Raw genomic sequence first — 18454 nt, 5'->3', positions numbered from 1 at the left:
CATGAACCATCGAGGTTCCTTTTGTGGGTCTCTGTAGTAGCTAAGCAAATCTTATAATGAAGATTCAGCTCCCTTTGTTAATAGGTGGCCAATTTTCTAATAATTTAAAGGATTCTGAAATGTAAAATCAGTTTTGGGAGAGGGAGAAATGATGAGAAGAGAAATTTCTTGACTTGTACCCTCAGTGATATGATTTCATTTGTAATATTGGAGAACTTGTATCTTTCACATAGAAAAATTATAAAATATAAGTTTTAAGGTTTTTGTTTTAGAGAAGATAAAAAATGAAAGCTGGTTCAGTATCCATGAGAAGGGAAAATTTAAGTTGTAGTACATGCCATCATTTTAATTTTATTTATATTCAGCAATGCTTGTACAGCTGTGTGTCCAAAATTATGTGGCAGTTAGGAGTGTTCTATCCTAGAACCTTGGGGATGAATGATGTGAACTGGAAACTGTTATTAAGACAATTAAGATTTTTGTTCTATTTAGGAAAGCTTAATATATGTGTAGAATACTGTCATGGAATTTGAGACATGTGCACTGTCCCTGGTCATTGAGAGTTACCCCCGAAATTTACATCAGTGCAGGATTCATCATGGCTTTAGCATGCAAATCCATTCTGTTTTAAAAAACAAACAAATTTTTAATGAAATTTTAAAAGAATCTAAGCAGAAAGAGGGAAACTCATAACCACGTAAGAATTATTTGCTTTTTAAACTAACAAACCAATAGCAGCAACTTATTGATTCAAGTCTCTCCTACATCTGTATGCATATAAAGTTTTTTTATGCTGTTGCTTTTTATAATCATAGTAAATGTATATGCTATTCTTCTAGTTCTGTTTTCTTCCTTTTTGCATAATTTCATATGTCTTTCCATATTTCTTTATATTTCTCAAGCTTGTCATTTTGAATGGTGCAGTAATATTCCATCACACTGCTGTGCCACAGTTTGTTCAGCCACCCAAATCCATCTTCTACCAGGACTATGTAATACCTGTTTACTTCTTCAGCTGCGGGTGTACCACTTGTTTTGCTAGTCTTCAGCGTTGGGAGGCGTGTCAAACACACAGAAGCCGGAGTCATCTTGGCCAGATGGTGTTTGATACAGATGGATGGTTAGTTGTCATGCAGATCTTCTAGTTGGTAACTTGTTGCTGCCATCTGACTCAAAGAATCATTCACACACCCTGGCTGTCAAAAGCATCTTCTCTTCTGTCTGTTTTAGCTGTCATGTCTGTGCTCTGTACAGAAGTGTTGACAAGACATTGCTGTTGTACATTTTCAATTTGGTTTAGTGATTTTTCTGCTTCATGGGGTCTTTGATAGTTGCTGGAGTATACTTACTCTGGGATTGCATTTTTAAAAATATGTACTGACAGTGCAACAATTATTTGACCTGAGTAACATTTTCAGGTTTTGTTTTGTTTTTAATCCATATAATAGACATACTCATATAAATCACAGCCATTGTCATTTTCCTACAGATCATTTTTGTTTCATTGTTATCAAATGTAGCAGAAGAGTTAAATTCTACTGATAATTTTCCATTTACATATAATCTATTTTTGTGGCCTCCCCCCTCCCAAATTCATGTCATCAGTCATCTTGCTTTTTTTTTCTGATTCTTCCTCCCTCCTCATGAAACTGCTTTTTAGTAGACAGTAAAAGCATCTCATTTTCTTCTTCACAATTCTTAATAAACTTATTTATACCTCAGTCCTTATTTCCTCAAACTTAATCTTCCTTCACATCACCTTGTGACATAACTTTTTTTTTCTGTTTCATCTTAGTAAATGGACTTTACTTTTACTTTTTCCTCAAATTACTTTTGAAAATCTATTTTTTTGGCATATTCTAGCTTCATCTGTTATGGATTCAGTACCTTTGCATCTTTAAAATGTAGCAAGAAGAATATTGTTCCAAATTTTATATATGATTTTTCAAGCCACCAGACAAAGTAGTAAAATTCTTCAACTTGTAGCACTCACTGACTCCTGTAACATTCCCCATTGTTCATTTATATTTACATGTTATATACTGACATCTTGGAGATTGTTTCATGTCAAAGGCCAGAAGATTAAAATTATTTGAAAAAGGCTTAGTTTTCTGCTTGATTGATGAAGGAAAATTAACATTAATGATGATCTTATTACCTTATTTTGGTAGACTGATGTTGACATAGAGAAGTTTTAACAAGGCATAGTGGATTTAGAATTGTCCAAGATTTGAAAAACTTTGACTCTTGTGCTAGCCTTTATTATTAATTGAACTGAATGATCATTTAACAAATTACTCAACCGCTGTAAATAATAGGAATCATTCAATAAACAAACATTTATTGAAGTGGATACTATGTGCCATAAACTACCTTAAGGAACTGGGGGGGGGCAGCTAGATGGCGAAGTGGTTAAAGCACCGGCCCTGGATTCAGGAGTACCTGAGTTCAAATCCGGCCTCAGACACTTGACACTTACTAGCTGTGTGACCGTGGGCAAGTCACTTAACCCCCATTGCCTTAAAAAAAAAAAAAGAAAAAAAAAAGGAACTAGGGGTTCAGATACAAAGAATGAAATAATCCCTACTCTCAAAAGGTAGAAAAAGATAGGATTTAGAGTTGTATAGGCCCCTTGGGATGATCTAGACTAGTCCTTTATTTGAAGTTGAGACCTTAATGGTAGTGCATAACAGGTCAAGGATTTTAATTCAAGTCTTTTTTCTTCAAATTAAACCTTTCCACCTTAAACTTTACTGGCAACTTTCTTGTCACTGTGCATATTTCCTTATCCTTTTAAAAGATAGCTACTTAGCGTTTCAGACACCTTTAGTAAAAGTTCATTCTGTGTGGAACCTACTATTTTTTTTTTTCGTATTTAGTATTTTATTCTTCCCCAATTACACGTAAAAACAATTTTTAACATCCATTTTTAAAACTTTGAGTGGAACCTACTATTCTTCAAGCAGTAATAGATGTTGAGGATACAAGCTGCTTATTTCCCAGATGGCAGTGTCCCCACATATCTTTAGTGCTTTCATGAAGATTGTTACCATCAGGTTCCTTCCTCTACTTCACACTCTCAGAACTCACACCTGTTCTGAGATCCACCGTGATTGTGAGTCCAGGTATCATAAGATAGTTTGGGCTTGAGTTTGACTAGATCATTTCTGAGGTTTAGACTTGGAGAATACAGGCTGTTGGACAAGCCAAATGGTCTCGTGAATTGCATTCCCATATTCACCAGAATGAAAACTGCTTGAATGTTTTTGTGCCCTTTCATGGATTTAGCAAATATTTACTCATTGCCTTCTATGTGTAAGGCACTGTGCTAGGCACTTTGAAGAAAATAAAGATGTATGACACAGGCTAGGATTAGATTCCTAAAGTAATATGCCACTGATGTAAAAGCCATCAATTCTAACATATCTGTATAATAAATGTATCCATAATCTCAGGCTAGTGACTCTCTGAGAATATTAAAGCTTCATTCAGTTTAGAGCTTAATTAGAAGTTACTTTTATTATCTCTCCAAAGATAGAATGGACAGTGGTCAAAAATGCATATTCACAATGGTGACAATAATCCTCTTGAAGTAAATTCCATCATAGTGTCATGGAAAGGAGGGCAACATCCCATCATTCAGCCAGCTTCCAAGATACAAGCCAGGGGGTCACTGAAAACCTGTGACCACTTGAACCCCATGTGGCTAATTCTCATCACTATCTCAGTTTGTTCACTTTCACCATCTCACTTATCTTTTGTTTACAGATAAAGATGTTTTTGTTCTAGAATTATATTATTTTCACCCAATAGTGTGTTTTCTTACCACTAATTAACAGTTAGCTTGGGTTTGCCAGTATTACTTTCCCAGTAAGATTTTAAGGCATCGTCCAAATTGATGGCTCTGATGCAGTATTTTCAAATATTGGGGTAGGATTTCAGTCTCTACCCTGCCATGAAGCAATGACTGCATGTTGTTCAATTTTCCATTGCCATTAAAAGGCAACAGGATTAATTAAGTATAGGGGAATATTATAGAAACACTATATGAATAACAAAGTCAGTAGAACAGCAGAAACTAGCAATGACATTTATGACTTTCCCTTGAGGCTTCAGTTCAGTAGAAAAATAAGTTTGTTTAAATCATGTTTTCCTTTGCTAAATTGTTTTTTCACAGCTCCTCAATTGTGATTATTTTGAAACTTTGTTCTGTATTTTTATTCCTTTTTTTCAAAAGCATATAGACAAGGTCATGAGAGCTTTTGTTAAAATAGTATTTTTATAAAAATAACTTTGTGTTGCATGAAAGGACACTATCAGAGAATTTTTAGAAATTATTTCTAATCTGATAATTCACGATTTTATATGGAAGGAAATTTATCAATAAAATTCAGGAGAATATAAGCATGTTGGATTTGGAGTTATTAGTTCAAATCCTGGTCCTGCCACTTGATACCTCTGTAATCTTAGAGAAATATAACTTCTCTGGGTTCTCCATTCCTCTTCTACAAAATCAAGGGATTGGACTAGATGACTTCAGTGGCCGTTGTTGATGTAAATTGAGGAAAATAGATTTAGAGCTGGATGGGACATTGGGGGTATCCAGTCCAGATCTCTTATTTTACAGAGTAAGTCCCAGAGAAAACAAATGACTTGTCCCAGGTGACACAGATAGCCAGTCAGGTATGAGTGCAGATCCTGATTGCCAACCCCAGATATATACCCCTTTCCCTCATGCCACACCCCTTCTCTAGGAACTATCCACAGAACCTGGCAGACAATCTACCAGCATTTCTTGTTTCTGCTGTTCTCTTGGGCTTGGATAGCAATGAGCCTAATGTAACCCTCTCCTTTTCTCCAAATTACTTTGTATCTAGTTTATATTTAGTTCTCTGCATACTTGTTTCCCCAAAAAAGAACAGAAGCTTCGTGAAAACAAAGACGGTCACAGTGCCTAGCACAGTGCCTGACAAGCAGTATGTCCTTGTTAAATGCTTGATGAGTGAGTGAGTGAGTGAGTAAATGAACTTCCAACTCTAGATCAAGGATCCTGATTCCATGAAGTTTTAGTTTTTTTCATAGCTATGTGGGGGAGGGGGGATATAGCAACTCACAAAAAGTGCCTGCCAAGGAAGAGAAGGGTTTCAGTCCGATTTGGTGAAGATTGTTCCCCCACTAATGAAAACAAGAATCTTTGAAATAAATGAAGGCTTTGTATAAATCATTATCACTAAGAAATTAACCTAGTTATTTCCAAATGTTCAACACCAACTTTAAAGGACCAAGGGAGCCTTATTTTGAACTCATCATGGCTAAATTTATATTTGAAATATTCTAATTCCTTTAAATGTGGGTGGCTTGCAGTGAGTTAGTCACAGTTATGGGTAATGATTTTAGAGATGTACCTCAGGGGCCAAGTGCTATACTAAATAAAATTCTAGGAAAATAAAAATTCAAGTAAGTAGACCATATCCAATTAAAGTTATTTGAGTGGAGCTAGACCATTATATATGTTTTATTTAGCTGTCAGTAAATATCAGGCTAACTTTTTTTTTATGTCAGCAGACTGAAAACTATGAACAGAGAATACGTGAACAACAGGAACAGCTGTCACTTCAACAAAGTATTATTGACAAGCTAAAATCACAGTTATTTCTTGTGAATTCCAGCAGAGGTATGTCAATGTTCATTGTTTTTTTCTTTCTTGAGCTCCTTAGAGGAAAGAAAGGTGGAAGTTGTGATTCTTTCCCCTAGTTTGCTACAAAGTTTTGATATTTTGATGACTATGGTACAAAATCTTCCCATTTTATTATTGACATTTAAGGAAAGAACATTTGAAGCCCTAATAGATGGTGTGAGTTCTCTAAAGAGCAAATTTATCCTTGAGCTCTCTTAATACTCTGTATTTTTCAAATGTATATACATATATACATGGATGTATATGTATGCATGTGTATGTGTACACATATTTAAATCTGGTCTACATATACATTTTACTCTCTGTCTCCTTCATATTTTGAAACACTAATCTCTTCTTACCTAATTGCTTTTCCCAGTCTTCTTTGGTGAGTCATCATCTATGTCCCACAATCTAACTTCTCTTCTTTCTCTATATACCATCTAGATGATCTCAGAAGCTCCCATAGCTTTCACATCTGTATTCAAATAAATCCTAAGTGTGAGCATGTGTGTATGTACATATGTGTCTGCATCTATGTGTATATATAATTGTGTGTATATATGGCTGTACATATATACACATATACATACACATATATGAGGATATATGTATAAAGATATAGACATACACACGCGTACACACACACACACACACACATATATATATATATATATACATGAAGACATGAATATTTGCTATTGCCCTTGTAAATGAAGTACAAATAGATGGCTGTTTTTAATATATCTGTTTATATTTAATATTGATTTACTATGTATGCTTATATGGTAAGTAAAAGATTAAATATATGTATATATGCATATGTGTATGTATATTTGTATGCATATGTATACGTGTATGTGTATGTTTATATGTATAGCTTGGCATTTCAATCCTTTCACATCTGACTCCAGCCTCACATCAGATTTATTTCACATCATGCCAGACAGACTGGCCTTCTTGCTATCCAATTCTATATTTCATCCCTTGCCTCTGAGCTTTAGCCCAAGCTATCCCTCATGCTGGGAATCACTTCTTCTCCATCTTCTCCTTTTCCAATCTTCCTTCAATGGTCAATTCAGGAACCACTTCTTTTGGGGAGCCTTTTCTGAGCTTCCTTGTTGTTAGTGCTCTCCCATATCAAATTATCTTGCCTTTACTTTTATGGGTACATGTTGTGCCACCCTACTCTCTCCACCTCCCCTCTAGTATAAGTTTCCTGAGGGCAAATACTAAATTTTATTTTGTCTTTGTATCCCCAGCACCTAGCACAAAGTTTTAGATATAGAAGTCCATGAGGTAGCAAACAAATGCTTGTTGGATTGGATTGATGCTATACAAACATGGGTCTTTGAGTGATTAAATTACTTACATACCTGGATCTTTGAGTGCTTAAATTATTTGTAACAACATCTATAAAAATAAGAATGTTCAACATGTAATTTATTTAAATATGTTGTATAAATTTCTTACAATTTTAAAGTGTGAATTTATGTTATCTAGTCAGAATTATATTGATTTTTTTGGTGTCTGGATTTTAGCCTATCTCACAGTTTTATGATAACACCTGAGAGGCTGTTTTTGTTTTTCAGATAATGTCCATGGCTATGTACCTATGCTGGAAGAGAGTGAAAAAAGGAAAAATGACACAACTCTTAATGTAACTTTTGATCAGCCCCATGACAAAGTGAAATCAGGAATTTCAAGAGAAAAACATTCAAAGGTAGTCTTCTCTGCCTTCACATGGAATTCTAGGTTTATACCTTAATAGGTTTCTAAAAAGGGAAATCAAGTTTGACAGTCTTCTAGAATGGTTCATTTAAAAAAAGAAACAACAACAAAAGAAACCCTTACGCCGTGACTTGGAATTTCTTCCAGTCTCCAGATTCCTTCAGCAAAAACTGAGAATCAAGTACAGCTGTATAATATGTATGTCAGTGTATTTTTCCATGCTCTAACACCAAGAATATTAAGTAGAAGGTGTGGGCTTGGATTTTCATCTTATTTATGTTCTTATGTGGACTGCATTCTGTTTTCCTGAAGCTTTCAAATTAAATTATTATTGTTAAGACTGACATGTCACATCCCCTATTCTCTTTATTATCATTTATCTAGGAAGTTACATCAGAGAAGGTAAAGATGGAGTCAAGATAAGAAGGATGTGATTAAATAACAGACGCCAAAATGTTTGCATGCTGCAAATGGTCATTAGGCTATTAACAACAACAGCAAAAAAAGTTGTTTCTGACTTCTTTTTCCTACAATTGCCTTGACTTTTTAATTTTTTATTATTTTTTTTTAGTGAGGTAAATTAGTTGTAGAGAACCCAAACTTAAATAGTCTTTTCTTATATTTTCAAGCCCCCTACATTAAGGTACTATTTGCAAGACCAGTTTTTTTAAGGTTTCATGTTTAATTAGTTGCTAATTACATTTAAGGTGTTATCCCATATTCCAGTTTTCCTCGTAGTGGAGCCAATAGAAACTTATTATTTTTTTGAGGAAGTGGAAAGGTTATACCCATGATTCTATATATCCAGCTTGAAAGATCTTCTTTTTGGACTGATGTGGGGAGAAACTTTCCTTAGGCTTGGCCAGAGAATAAGAAAAGATTGAATGGATTGAAGGGGATCCAAAATGAAGAATAAAGGAATAAGTACCAATACCATCACTTGAGACATGAATCTGTGCTACTACCCTCCTAAATGAAGTGAAAATAAATGTTATCCTTATATTTTTGCCTAGATCCCATTTTTCTCTTGGCATAGCCAATGGGAGAATTTGAAGAGGCAACAGAGAACTATGACTAATAATTAACTTGTTAGAAGAACCACAGAGTTTATTTCTATTAATTGATAATGCCACTATCGCTTAGTACTTTAAACTGTAGAAAGAGAGTATAGGTAGAAGGAAAGGATTAAGGAATAAATGTTATTTTAGAGTATAAAATACTGTTTTTTCATTAATTCTGTGATACTTCTGTGATCAAGACCTTGTACATTCAAGATATTGGAATTTAAAGATGGCCCCCAGATTCAAGTTTTAATAAATAACAGAAGTTCATAATATTAAAAACATAATTCCTGTATTTATTCAATTATTGCTAAATTTGAACCATGAATACAGTTGTCTTGCATTTCTGTGAACTAAGTAAATTATATCCAGAAGTGTTAATTTGAAAATGATTTTATCAGATTAGTGACAAATACTAATTACCTTGAAGAAACCCAATTTGAAGCTTTAAATTTTCTGTATGCATCTATAACTTATTTACATAAGAGGAAATTTAAGATGAAAGAACCCCTTGGTATTCTCAATTTCGTCCACCCTCCCCCAATAAAGCATTCATTGCAACTTCCCCTGAGTTTCCATTAATAATTGTTTTTCTGTTGTGTCCAACTCTTCATGACCCCATTTGGGGTTTTCTTGGCAAAGATACTGGAATGATTTGCTATTTCCTTCTCCAGATCATTTTATAGATGAGAAAACTAAGGCAAACAGGGTTATATGACTTGCCTGGGGTCACACAGCTGGTGTCTGAAGCCAGATTTGAACTTAGAAAGAAAAATCTTTCTGACTCCAGGCCTGGCACTCTAATCCACTTTACCACCTATCTGCTTTTCCATTAATAAGAGCTAATAGGTAGCACTTTAGGATTTGCAGAGCACTGTATGTATATGATCTCATTTGATTCTCACGGGAACTCTGTAAGGTAGATGCTATTATTATTTACATATCACAGATGAGAAAACCAAAACTGAGAGTAGTAAAAGTGGCTTGCCTACAGTCATGCAGTTATTAAGTGTCTGATGCAGGAATCAGAATCTGGGTCCTGACTCTAGGCTCAGTGCTCTATCTACTGCACCATCTAGCTTCTGCAAATAAAGTGCTAATGAGTAAATACTGGTAATCATATCAATGCAAAATGCTGAGAAGTAGTGTGGCGCAGGAAAGTACTGCCTCTGCATTCAGAGGACCTGGTTTCCAATCCTGTGTGACCATGGACATCATCTAATTTCTCTGTATTTCATTTGTAAAACAAGAGGGTTGGACTGTATGGCTTCTGAAGTCTCTTCCAGCTCTTACTAATTTATTTTTTATAAAAGGGAATTCAACAACAATGATTCTTTCAGCATGGAGTTTTTTGTGACTGATTCATACTGTCTGTATTATAAAACCTACGATGATGCCTATAGAATATCACATTTCCAAACTTGTTCCTTGAGTAAATAATTGGGAGGGACTAGAAGTTGAGGAAGAATGCTGTCCTTACAGCAGCTAGGTGGTCTGGTGAGTACAGTGCTAGGGTTGGAGGCAGGAAGACTCATGTTTCTGAGTTTAAATCTGGCCCCAGAGACTTATTAGCCGAGTGATCCTGGGCAAGTCACTTAACCCCGTTTGCGTCAGTTTCTTCATCTATAAAATTAGCTGGAGAAGGGAATGGCAAACCACTCTAGTATCTTTGCCAAGAAAACCCCAAAACATAGGCACATCTTTTTTTTCCCCCCCTTTTCCTAGAGGCACAGAATGTTGGGCCTGGAGTCAAGAAGACCTGAATTTAAATCTGGCCTCAGATACTTACTAGCTGTGTGACCCTGGATAAGTCACTTAACCTCTGTTTGCCTTAATCCACTGGAAAAGAACATGGCAAACTACTCCAGTATCTTTGCCAAGAAAACCCCATACAGGGTCACCAAGAATCGGATAGAACTCGTGTCTGAACAACAACAAAAACAAAGCTGTCCCTATGTTATCTGAATAATTATAAATGCTGTTATTTATTATTAGATAGCAGTAGGCAAAATGTTCTTTCTCTCCTTAGTTGCAGCATCTCTTTGAAGACAATAGAAACTCCTCAGGTAAGGGGAAAAAATCCAGCCAGTTTGAGGTGTCAAGCAGCATTTGAGGAAATGAGAATTTGGCTTATGACCAAAGTGGAAAACGCTTATTCAGTGAGGAGCCAAGCTAAATGTTCTATGTTATCTTCACTAGCTCAACTCAATTAAAAAAACAAAAACAAAAAACCAACAAACAAGTTTGTACAATCTTTAGGTTATCCATGAAAGCTTTGTGGTTTATTTTCCTTTAAGAGTAAGTATTTAAAAGGATACATATATAATACTTTAGAAATCTTCTTTTATATACATTTAAATACTGTTTAATATGTTAGCATAATAATATTTTCTTTTAACTTTGGCTTCAGAATTAATGCCAGCATCCCTACACTGAGAATAACACTAAGTAAAAGGTAATTATAAATAGTGTATTTCCAAATTAAGGACATTTTATAAATTATATCTATAAGTAGCAGTAGTCAATAAAAAAAACCTAGAGAGAGATAAAGGTTTTGCGGTTCAGCCAATTTTCCCAGTCATCTTTACTAATTGGGAAAAGGTATACATCATATACCAAATAATCCTTGTACAGAACGTTAATAGTTCAGACCTCCTTCCCAACCAAACCTTTCATCAGAGTCACTAACAATAAACCAGAGCAGCTAAGTTTCAGATTCTCTCTCTTTCTCCTCTATGCTCTGGCAATAACAATGGGAAGCTAAATATCCAAAAGACATGGTGGAGAAGTAAATGGCCCCATTTGGCTGGATCATCCATGAACTTAATTATATGACTAGGTGAAAGCTGGACATGGACATAACATAAAATGTTAGATTAATTTTATTTTTTTTTCTGATAAAAGTATTTTATTTTTTTCCAGTTACATGTAAAGACAGTTCTCAACATTTGTTTATACAAGCTTTCCAATTTCAGATTTTTCTCCCTCCCCTAGACAGCAGGTAATATGATACAGGTTTTATTTATTTATATATATATATATATATATATATATATATATATATATGTGTGTGTGTGTGTGTGTGTGTGTATATATGTGTGTGTGTGTGTGTGTGTATATATATATGTGTGTGTGTGTGTATATATATACATACACATACATATATATATACATATATATATATAATAACATTAAACTTATTTCTGCATTAGTCATGTTATAAGAGAAGAATCAGAGTAATGATGAAAAACCTTAAAAAAGAAAAAACAACAGCACCAAAAATAAAAGAAATAGTATGGTTCAATCAGCATCTATATTCCACAGTTCTTTTTTTTTTTTTTCCCTGGATTTGGAGATCTCCTTCCATCATGAGTCCCCTGGAACTCTCCTGTACCATTGCATTGGTGAGAAGAATCTGGTCCATCACAGTAGATCAACACACAATGTTGATGATACTGTGTACAGTGTTCTTCTGGTTCTGCTCATCTCACTCAAAATGTTAGATTAATTTTAGAGAAATATCCTTCCATCAAAGAATTGTGGTTGAATTAGCAAGTGAGCAGATGGAGGAAGGAGTATATTTGCTCTCCTAGCTTTGTCTTTTTGGCTTATGGAGGTTAGGGAGAGGAAGAAATAGGTGAGGACCAAAGCCCCCATGTACAGGGATAGTTGGGGTTGGAGAGGAAATCATATCTTCTAGTTCAAATTAAATATTCCTGCCCTTTCAGGTTATCTGGAAAGAACCTTGAAGGCTCAAAGAGTACAATCCCTTCATTTATCAGAAAGTTGAGACTTCAGGAGGGCAAATGACTTGGCAAAATCACAAAGCCAATTTAGAATATAGCCTAGGGGACCTAATTGACTTATAGATTCCCTTTTTAATCCACTCTCTATTGCCACATAATATTCATATAAATCCAACAGCAAAATCGTTTAATTAAGACACAAAGCAATGAGGAAAGAGACTCAAGTGGTAAATCATTCTCTGTACTCATGTACAAATGGATACCATTTGCTGTAGCTCCAAGAGAATTACTATTTTGTCCATATTCCCCAATGAGTTCCCAGCATAGCATAGAAGGAAAAGGACATGGTCACTTCATAACCTACCACATAATAATAAATACTTGGGGTGCAGTATCTTTTGCCTGATGTTTTGGGTTTGTTGGTCTGTTGTTTGGTCCTCCTTCCCCCCCCCCCCACTCTCTCTCTCTCTCACTAACACTCATACTCACACTCACACAAAATCTCCTAGGGGCAGATGAGAACCATTAAAACTTATTGCTTTGCCCTGGAGTTATAGGATGCAGCTGCAGGTCCTTCCATGTTCCCCTTCTTTTTTTAATCTCAGCTCACAGTCCTAATGGTTGTCTTTAGAACTGAAAGTGCCTCCTATAGCTCTAGAAGTCTTGCTTTTGTGGGGGGGGGGGGGGCAGTGAGGGTTAAGTGACTTACCCAGGGTCACACAACTAGAAAGTGTCATGTGTCTGAGGTCAGATTTGAACTCAGGTCCTCCTGAATCCAGGGCTGCTGGTGCTATATAAACTGTGCCACCTAGCTGCCCCCAGCCCTGCTTTTTTTTTTTTTTTTTGCAGGGCAGTGGGGGTTAAGTGACTTGCCCAGGGTCACACAGCTAGCAAGTGTCAAGCATCTGAGGCCAGATTTGAACTCAAGTCCTCCTGAATCCAAGGCCAGTGCTTTATCCACTGCACCATCTAGCTGCCCCCAGCCCTGCTTTTTAAACCTCTTGTCTTGCCTTGTAGGGTACCCCAACCCCTACCTGTTGACACCATGACCCTATGGCTGCACATATAGCTTTCTGAAAGATGTAGTCCATATAATTTCTTTTGGTAAGCAGTGTGCTCCTGTCCTCAGCCATTGTGGGAAATGAAGTCCAAATCATGCCCACTGTATCCAGTACAGGCAAATGTTTAAGAATCGATAATTTGGGGAAATGTAAAAGAAGATAGTGAATAGTGGAGGCTAAGAGAATACAGTTCGTAAGTGTGAGCAAAGCCAGTGAAATTCAACAGAGAGAAATATTTTTTAATATTGTAAAGAAGCTGAAATAAATAATACTAAATAAACACTGAGTAAGTTCCACTACCTTTAATATCATTCAAACAAGCTTTTAATTAGATTAGTAGGTATAGTATTTTTATGCATTTTCCTTTTTTTAATGATTTGCTTAGAATTTCTTGAATTTGTTCCTTTTGTATGCATTTTGTCTGCTCAAACATTTTTTTTCATTTGCTTGTACTAAAACCCTAAAAATCGAATCTGTATTCAACTATATAGATGAGTTGCTAATGGAGGAGAGTTAGATGATCCACAAATGTCCTTTATAATAATAGTGATGCTGTCAGTAAGAAACCTAGGAGCACAGCTCACTCTCATGACATCCAGAGCATGTAAGATTTGGGCCTGTTGTTGTAACTTCTGACTTTGCCTCCAGTTAAATTTGTTGCTCTGGTTCCTGCAGTTCTGTTCATTCTGTGGTATAGTAGAGAGTGTTGGATTTATTTGGGTTCAGGAAAACCAGAGTTCAAAATCCTGCCTCAGATACTTGGGACAGACTTGAGGCTACTCACTTAATTTCTCTCATCCTCTGTTCCCTCCTATTTCAAATGTGGATGGTAATAGCACCTTTTTTCAGGGGGGCTTGTGAGGATCAAATGAAACAATATATGTAAAACATTTTGCAAACCCTAAAACACTATACAAATGTTAGCTATTACTGTGTCACAGACAGAATCTAATCCTTCACCAAAATTCTCTCAAATGACTATCTTTGGTCTTCAAGGGAACCAGGCAAATGAATGACTAGTTTAGTGTAAGAGCCTATAATCCAAAATTGTAGCAAGCTGGGTGCTAGCCCAAGGCACCCCAAAATGGTCTGTCTTAAAACAGATGTTTATTTTTACCTAAAATGCCATAAAACCTACAATAATTTGTTGTTTGCCTTTCGTTCTCGAAGAGGACCGTGACATTGGAAAATGATGTCATGACTTGCACTAAATTGGATTTAAGTGAGGCAGGGCTATGCAGAGTCACTAGTCTAACTCTCTCCTCCAGAGCCATCTGGGTCCAGTGGAAAGATATAGATCAGGACAGCCAGAAATGGTACCATGCAGTGGGAGACCTTGGCCTTATTAAGCTAAGATCTTTCCCAGGTCTCAGTTTGTCTGAGGCAATGTCCATTCAGTGATTAAGACTAGGTAAGAAATGAAGCAAAGAATGGCCTCCTATACCTACTTTTTAAAAAATCAATCTTGGTGAGTGTAAATAACAAGAATTTAAACTCAATTGAGGACAGAGACTGTCTAATCTAAATTTCATATCTCCCTAGTAACTAGTTCAGTGCTTTGCAAACAGTAGGTTCTTAATACATTGAGATGTCCCAAAAGACTTAGTGTAGTTTTAAGTATCAGTAGCTTTAAACTGCACTAAGACTTCTGGTCACCTTATATTTGAATGAATAAGTCCTAGGGTTCACTGCCCCTAGGAATTGACAGATAACTCACTGTTTGGCTCCCTTCCCCACCCCCCTTTTCTAGAAGGAAAGAGGCATTTTTGCCAATTAAGCCCCTAGGCTATATTCTAAATTGGCTTTGTGATTTTGCCAAGTCATTTGCCCTCCAGAAATCTCAACTTTCTGATAAATGAAGGGATTGTACTCTTTGAGCCTTTAAGGTTCTTTCCAGATAACCTGAAAGGGCAGGAATATTTAATTTGAACCAGAAGATATTGGATGCCTGTAGGACTGCTGCTGCTGCTACTACTACTACTACTATTACTACTACTACTACTACTACTACCACTACCACTACTACTACCACCACCACCACCACCACTACTACTACTACTACTACTACTACTACCACTACTACTACTACTACTACTACCACTACCACTACTACTACTACCACCACCACCACCACCACCACCACCACTACTACTACTACTACTACTACTACTACTACTACTACTACTACTACCACTACTACTACTACTACCACTACTACTACTACTACTACTACAACAACAACATCTACTACACATAGTAGAAAGATGGACTGTTCTTGGCATTTGTAATTAATATAGAAGCTGCATGCATTTGAATAATCTGATGTCTAAAAATTTACTAGTCAATTGGTCCATTATTGGGTCGCAATGATATACCTAGATTTGTTAGGTCCTACAGGAGAAATAAGAAGTTTCCATATCCTAAAGCTTAATATATAGTCAACCCTAAAAGAGAAAGATGTTGATGCCCAAAGTATTTTAACACATACCATATAAACTTTGTTGATGATTTTTTGTTTGCTTTTCAATTAATACCCTCTTATACTTGGAGTACTTTTCTACTGGTTTGATTCTAGTATCATCCAGGACAGTTAGTTTCGATCTTTTGCCTTGTAATTTTGCTGTAAACAGTTTTTCAGATGGGAGAAAATCATGGAGTGGCACTAATTTGTCACCTTAATTCCACTTTCTTCTTATGTAAGAACATAGTGCTATTTAAAATTGCAGAACTTTCATTTTCATGTACACTCTAGATTACCTATAGTCATTGAATGTTAAGAGTTAGCATAGTCTAATCCAATAATTTTAAAGAGAGAGAAATTGAGACCCTCCTACCACGTTTTTATTTTTCTCTTTTCTTTTCCTCACATCTTCTTTTTATCTCCTTCTGCTTTCTCCCCAAAGTCAACATGTTGTATTAAGTATTTTTAGTGAAGGTGTGGAGGGGGGGAGGTGAAGCAGCTAATGACTAGGTTTGGAAAGAGTATTTATCCCTTATGTCTAATAGTCTAGGATTTGATGAATATTTGATTCCCCATTTGATAGATTTTGGTCAAAACTTCTCTAAGTCATGATCTTTCTATACTAGAATTCTAATCTTTTCAGTTTATCCTTATAACAAAGAATATAGTTATCTTTTTATACTCTAGATTGGTTTTTTCCTGATGCTGCCCTGCATTTTGTTGACCTTTCTAGCCACAAGAACGTATATGGCTATTGCTTTCAGACATAGTCTACGGTGACTTCCAAGTCTCTTTTCTGTGTCCATTATCCTAGATATATAATTTGGGCTACTTTTCATTTAATCTTTTTTTTTTTTTTGGTAGGGCAGTGAAGGTTAGGTGACTTGCCCAGGGTCACCCAGCTAGTAAGTGCCAAATGTCTGAAGCTGGATTTGAACTCAGGTCCTCCTGAATCCAGGGCCGGTGCTTTATCCACTTCACCACCTAGCTGCCTTATTTTTTTGCTTAATCTTAAAACAGCCCCATTGAGGCTCATCTGCAGTTTTTCTGGTCAGTCACCTAACCTTAGAAGATTATTATTGATTATCGATTAAATTCCATATATCATATACAATTTACATATCATGTTGCTGTTGTTTGTCAATCATCTCTGACTCTAAATGATCCCATTTTGGAGTTTTCTTGGTTGATACTAGAGTGGTTTGCCATTTCCTTCTCCAATTCATTTTACAGATGAGGATACTGGAGCAAACAGGATCAAGTGCTTGTCCTGGATCACACAACTAGTACATGTCTTAGGCCATATTTGAACTCAGGAAGAGGACTTCCTCTTTCTGACTCTCGGCTAAGCATGCTATCCACTGTGAGCTTGTACTTGTGCATTCTCTCTCTCTCTCTCTCTGTATATATGTATATGTATATGTATGTATATGTGTGTATATATACATACATGTACACACATAAAATAATGGGTCAGCTAGGTTTATATATATATTATATATAATAGGCATATATACATACATACATGTACATATATATTCCTTTGTATCCATATTTCTTTTTATCCATGTCAATGAGGCAAAAAGAATATACTGAAGTTACTCTGTGACAGTCACTCTGTGATAATCCCTCTGAGAGGGATATACAAGAATGACAGGATTTTATTCCTGTCCTCAAGGAGCTTGTAATCTTCTTGGGAAGACAAAATTTTAAAGAAATTAAATTATTACAAAATATTATATGTGATAAATTGTGTACTATCAATAATTTACAGACAAGAAGTTCATACTTCTTTCAAAAACCACTATTTTGATTAAGTACTTCCACTGTTCTACTTCAGAAGACAGTTTATTAGTCAGTCAGCAAGCATTTACTCACTACCAGGAACTGTGTTAACTACTGGGAATCCAAAGAAAGATTCCAGGGCTATGATCTTCAAACTTTTAAAAATGTATACTTCTATCATTTAAAAATGAGCACCCACCCCAATATGTATATATTTACTTATTTATAAATGATATGTATATTATACTCCACTAATAATTTGGTTATAAAACTTGTGCAAAAAATACCTCACCTTATTTTAAAAGGAAGAAGTAAGATAAATTTTTTGATCCTAGAGTTAATAGGAAGCCACTGGATACTGTTGGGTAGGAAGGTAACATGGACCTGCATTATGACATGTGTTTGGAGGATGGATTGAGGAGGGAGACACTTGAAGGAGGGAGATAAATGAGGAATTTATTTGCAACAGTACATGTGAGTTATGATGCAGGCCTAAACTAAGATGGTGACTATGTGAGTAGTGAAAAGGGGACAGATGTAAGAGATGTTGTGGATGTAGCAATGATAACATTTGGCAGCTGATTGTATATTTGGGTCGAGAGAGAATAGAATAGCCGATAATTACACTGAGATTGTGAACCTCCTGACTGGAAGGCTAATGGTATCTTTAGCAGACACAGAGAAGTTCAGAAGAAAACAGGGCTTAGGGGGAAAGATAATGAAGTGAGATCTTGTCACAACCTATCTATGCCTGCTCATTCTGGTGAGGCTCACTCAGTTCTATCCAAAATCAAAATAAGCATGGGGAAGGCTCTTACCCACTAGACAACGCCCTGAACGTTTCCTGCTGAAGGGCAGCCGCTGGGTGATCTGAGGGACAAGGGCATAGGTTTGCTGTGCGGGTGGAGGAGGGGGGTTCCAATGGTACCTGT

General features: G+C 36.0%; 1 protein-coding gene across 5 annotated transcripts in view; it reads left to right on the top strand.

The window, feature by feature from the left end:
• Positions 1–18454, top strand: part of TANK (TRAF family member associated NFKB activator) — a 91397-nt gene that overhangs the window by 52507 nt on the left and 20436 nt on the right. For 3 of the 5 annotated variants that reach the window (XM_043996312.1, XM_043996311.1, XM_043996314.1), the window contains exons 3-4: positions 5563–5674; positions 7270–7400. In XM_043996312.1, the coding sequence (XP_043852247.1) occupies positions 5563–5674; positions 7270–7400 (243 nt within the window). The remainder of the gene's footprint in view (positions 1–5562; positions 5675–7269; positions 7401–18454) is intronic. The other 2 variants (XM_043996313.1, XM_043996315.1) reach the window with 1 other exon arrangement.

Source organism: Dromiciops gliroides, chromosome 3 (genome assembly GCF_019393635.1).
Source record: "Dromiciops gliroides isolate mDroGli1 chromosome 3, mDroGli1.pri, whole genome shotgun sequence".
Lineage (NCBI taxonomy): Eukaryota > Metazoa > Chordata > Mammalia > Microbiotheria > Microbiotheriidae > Dromiciops > Dromiciops gliroides.
This window is presented reverse-complemented; position numbering and strand designations above follow the sequence as displayed.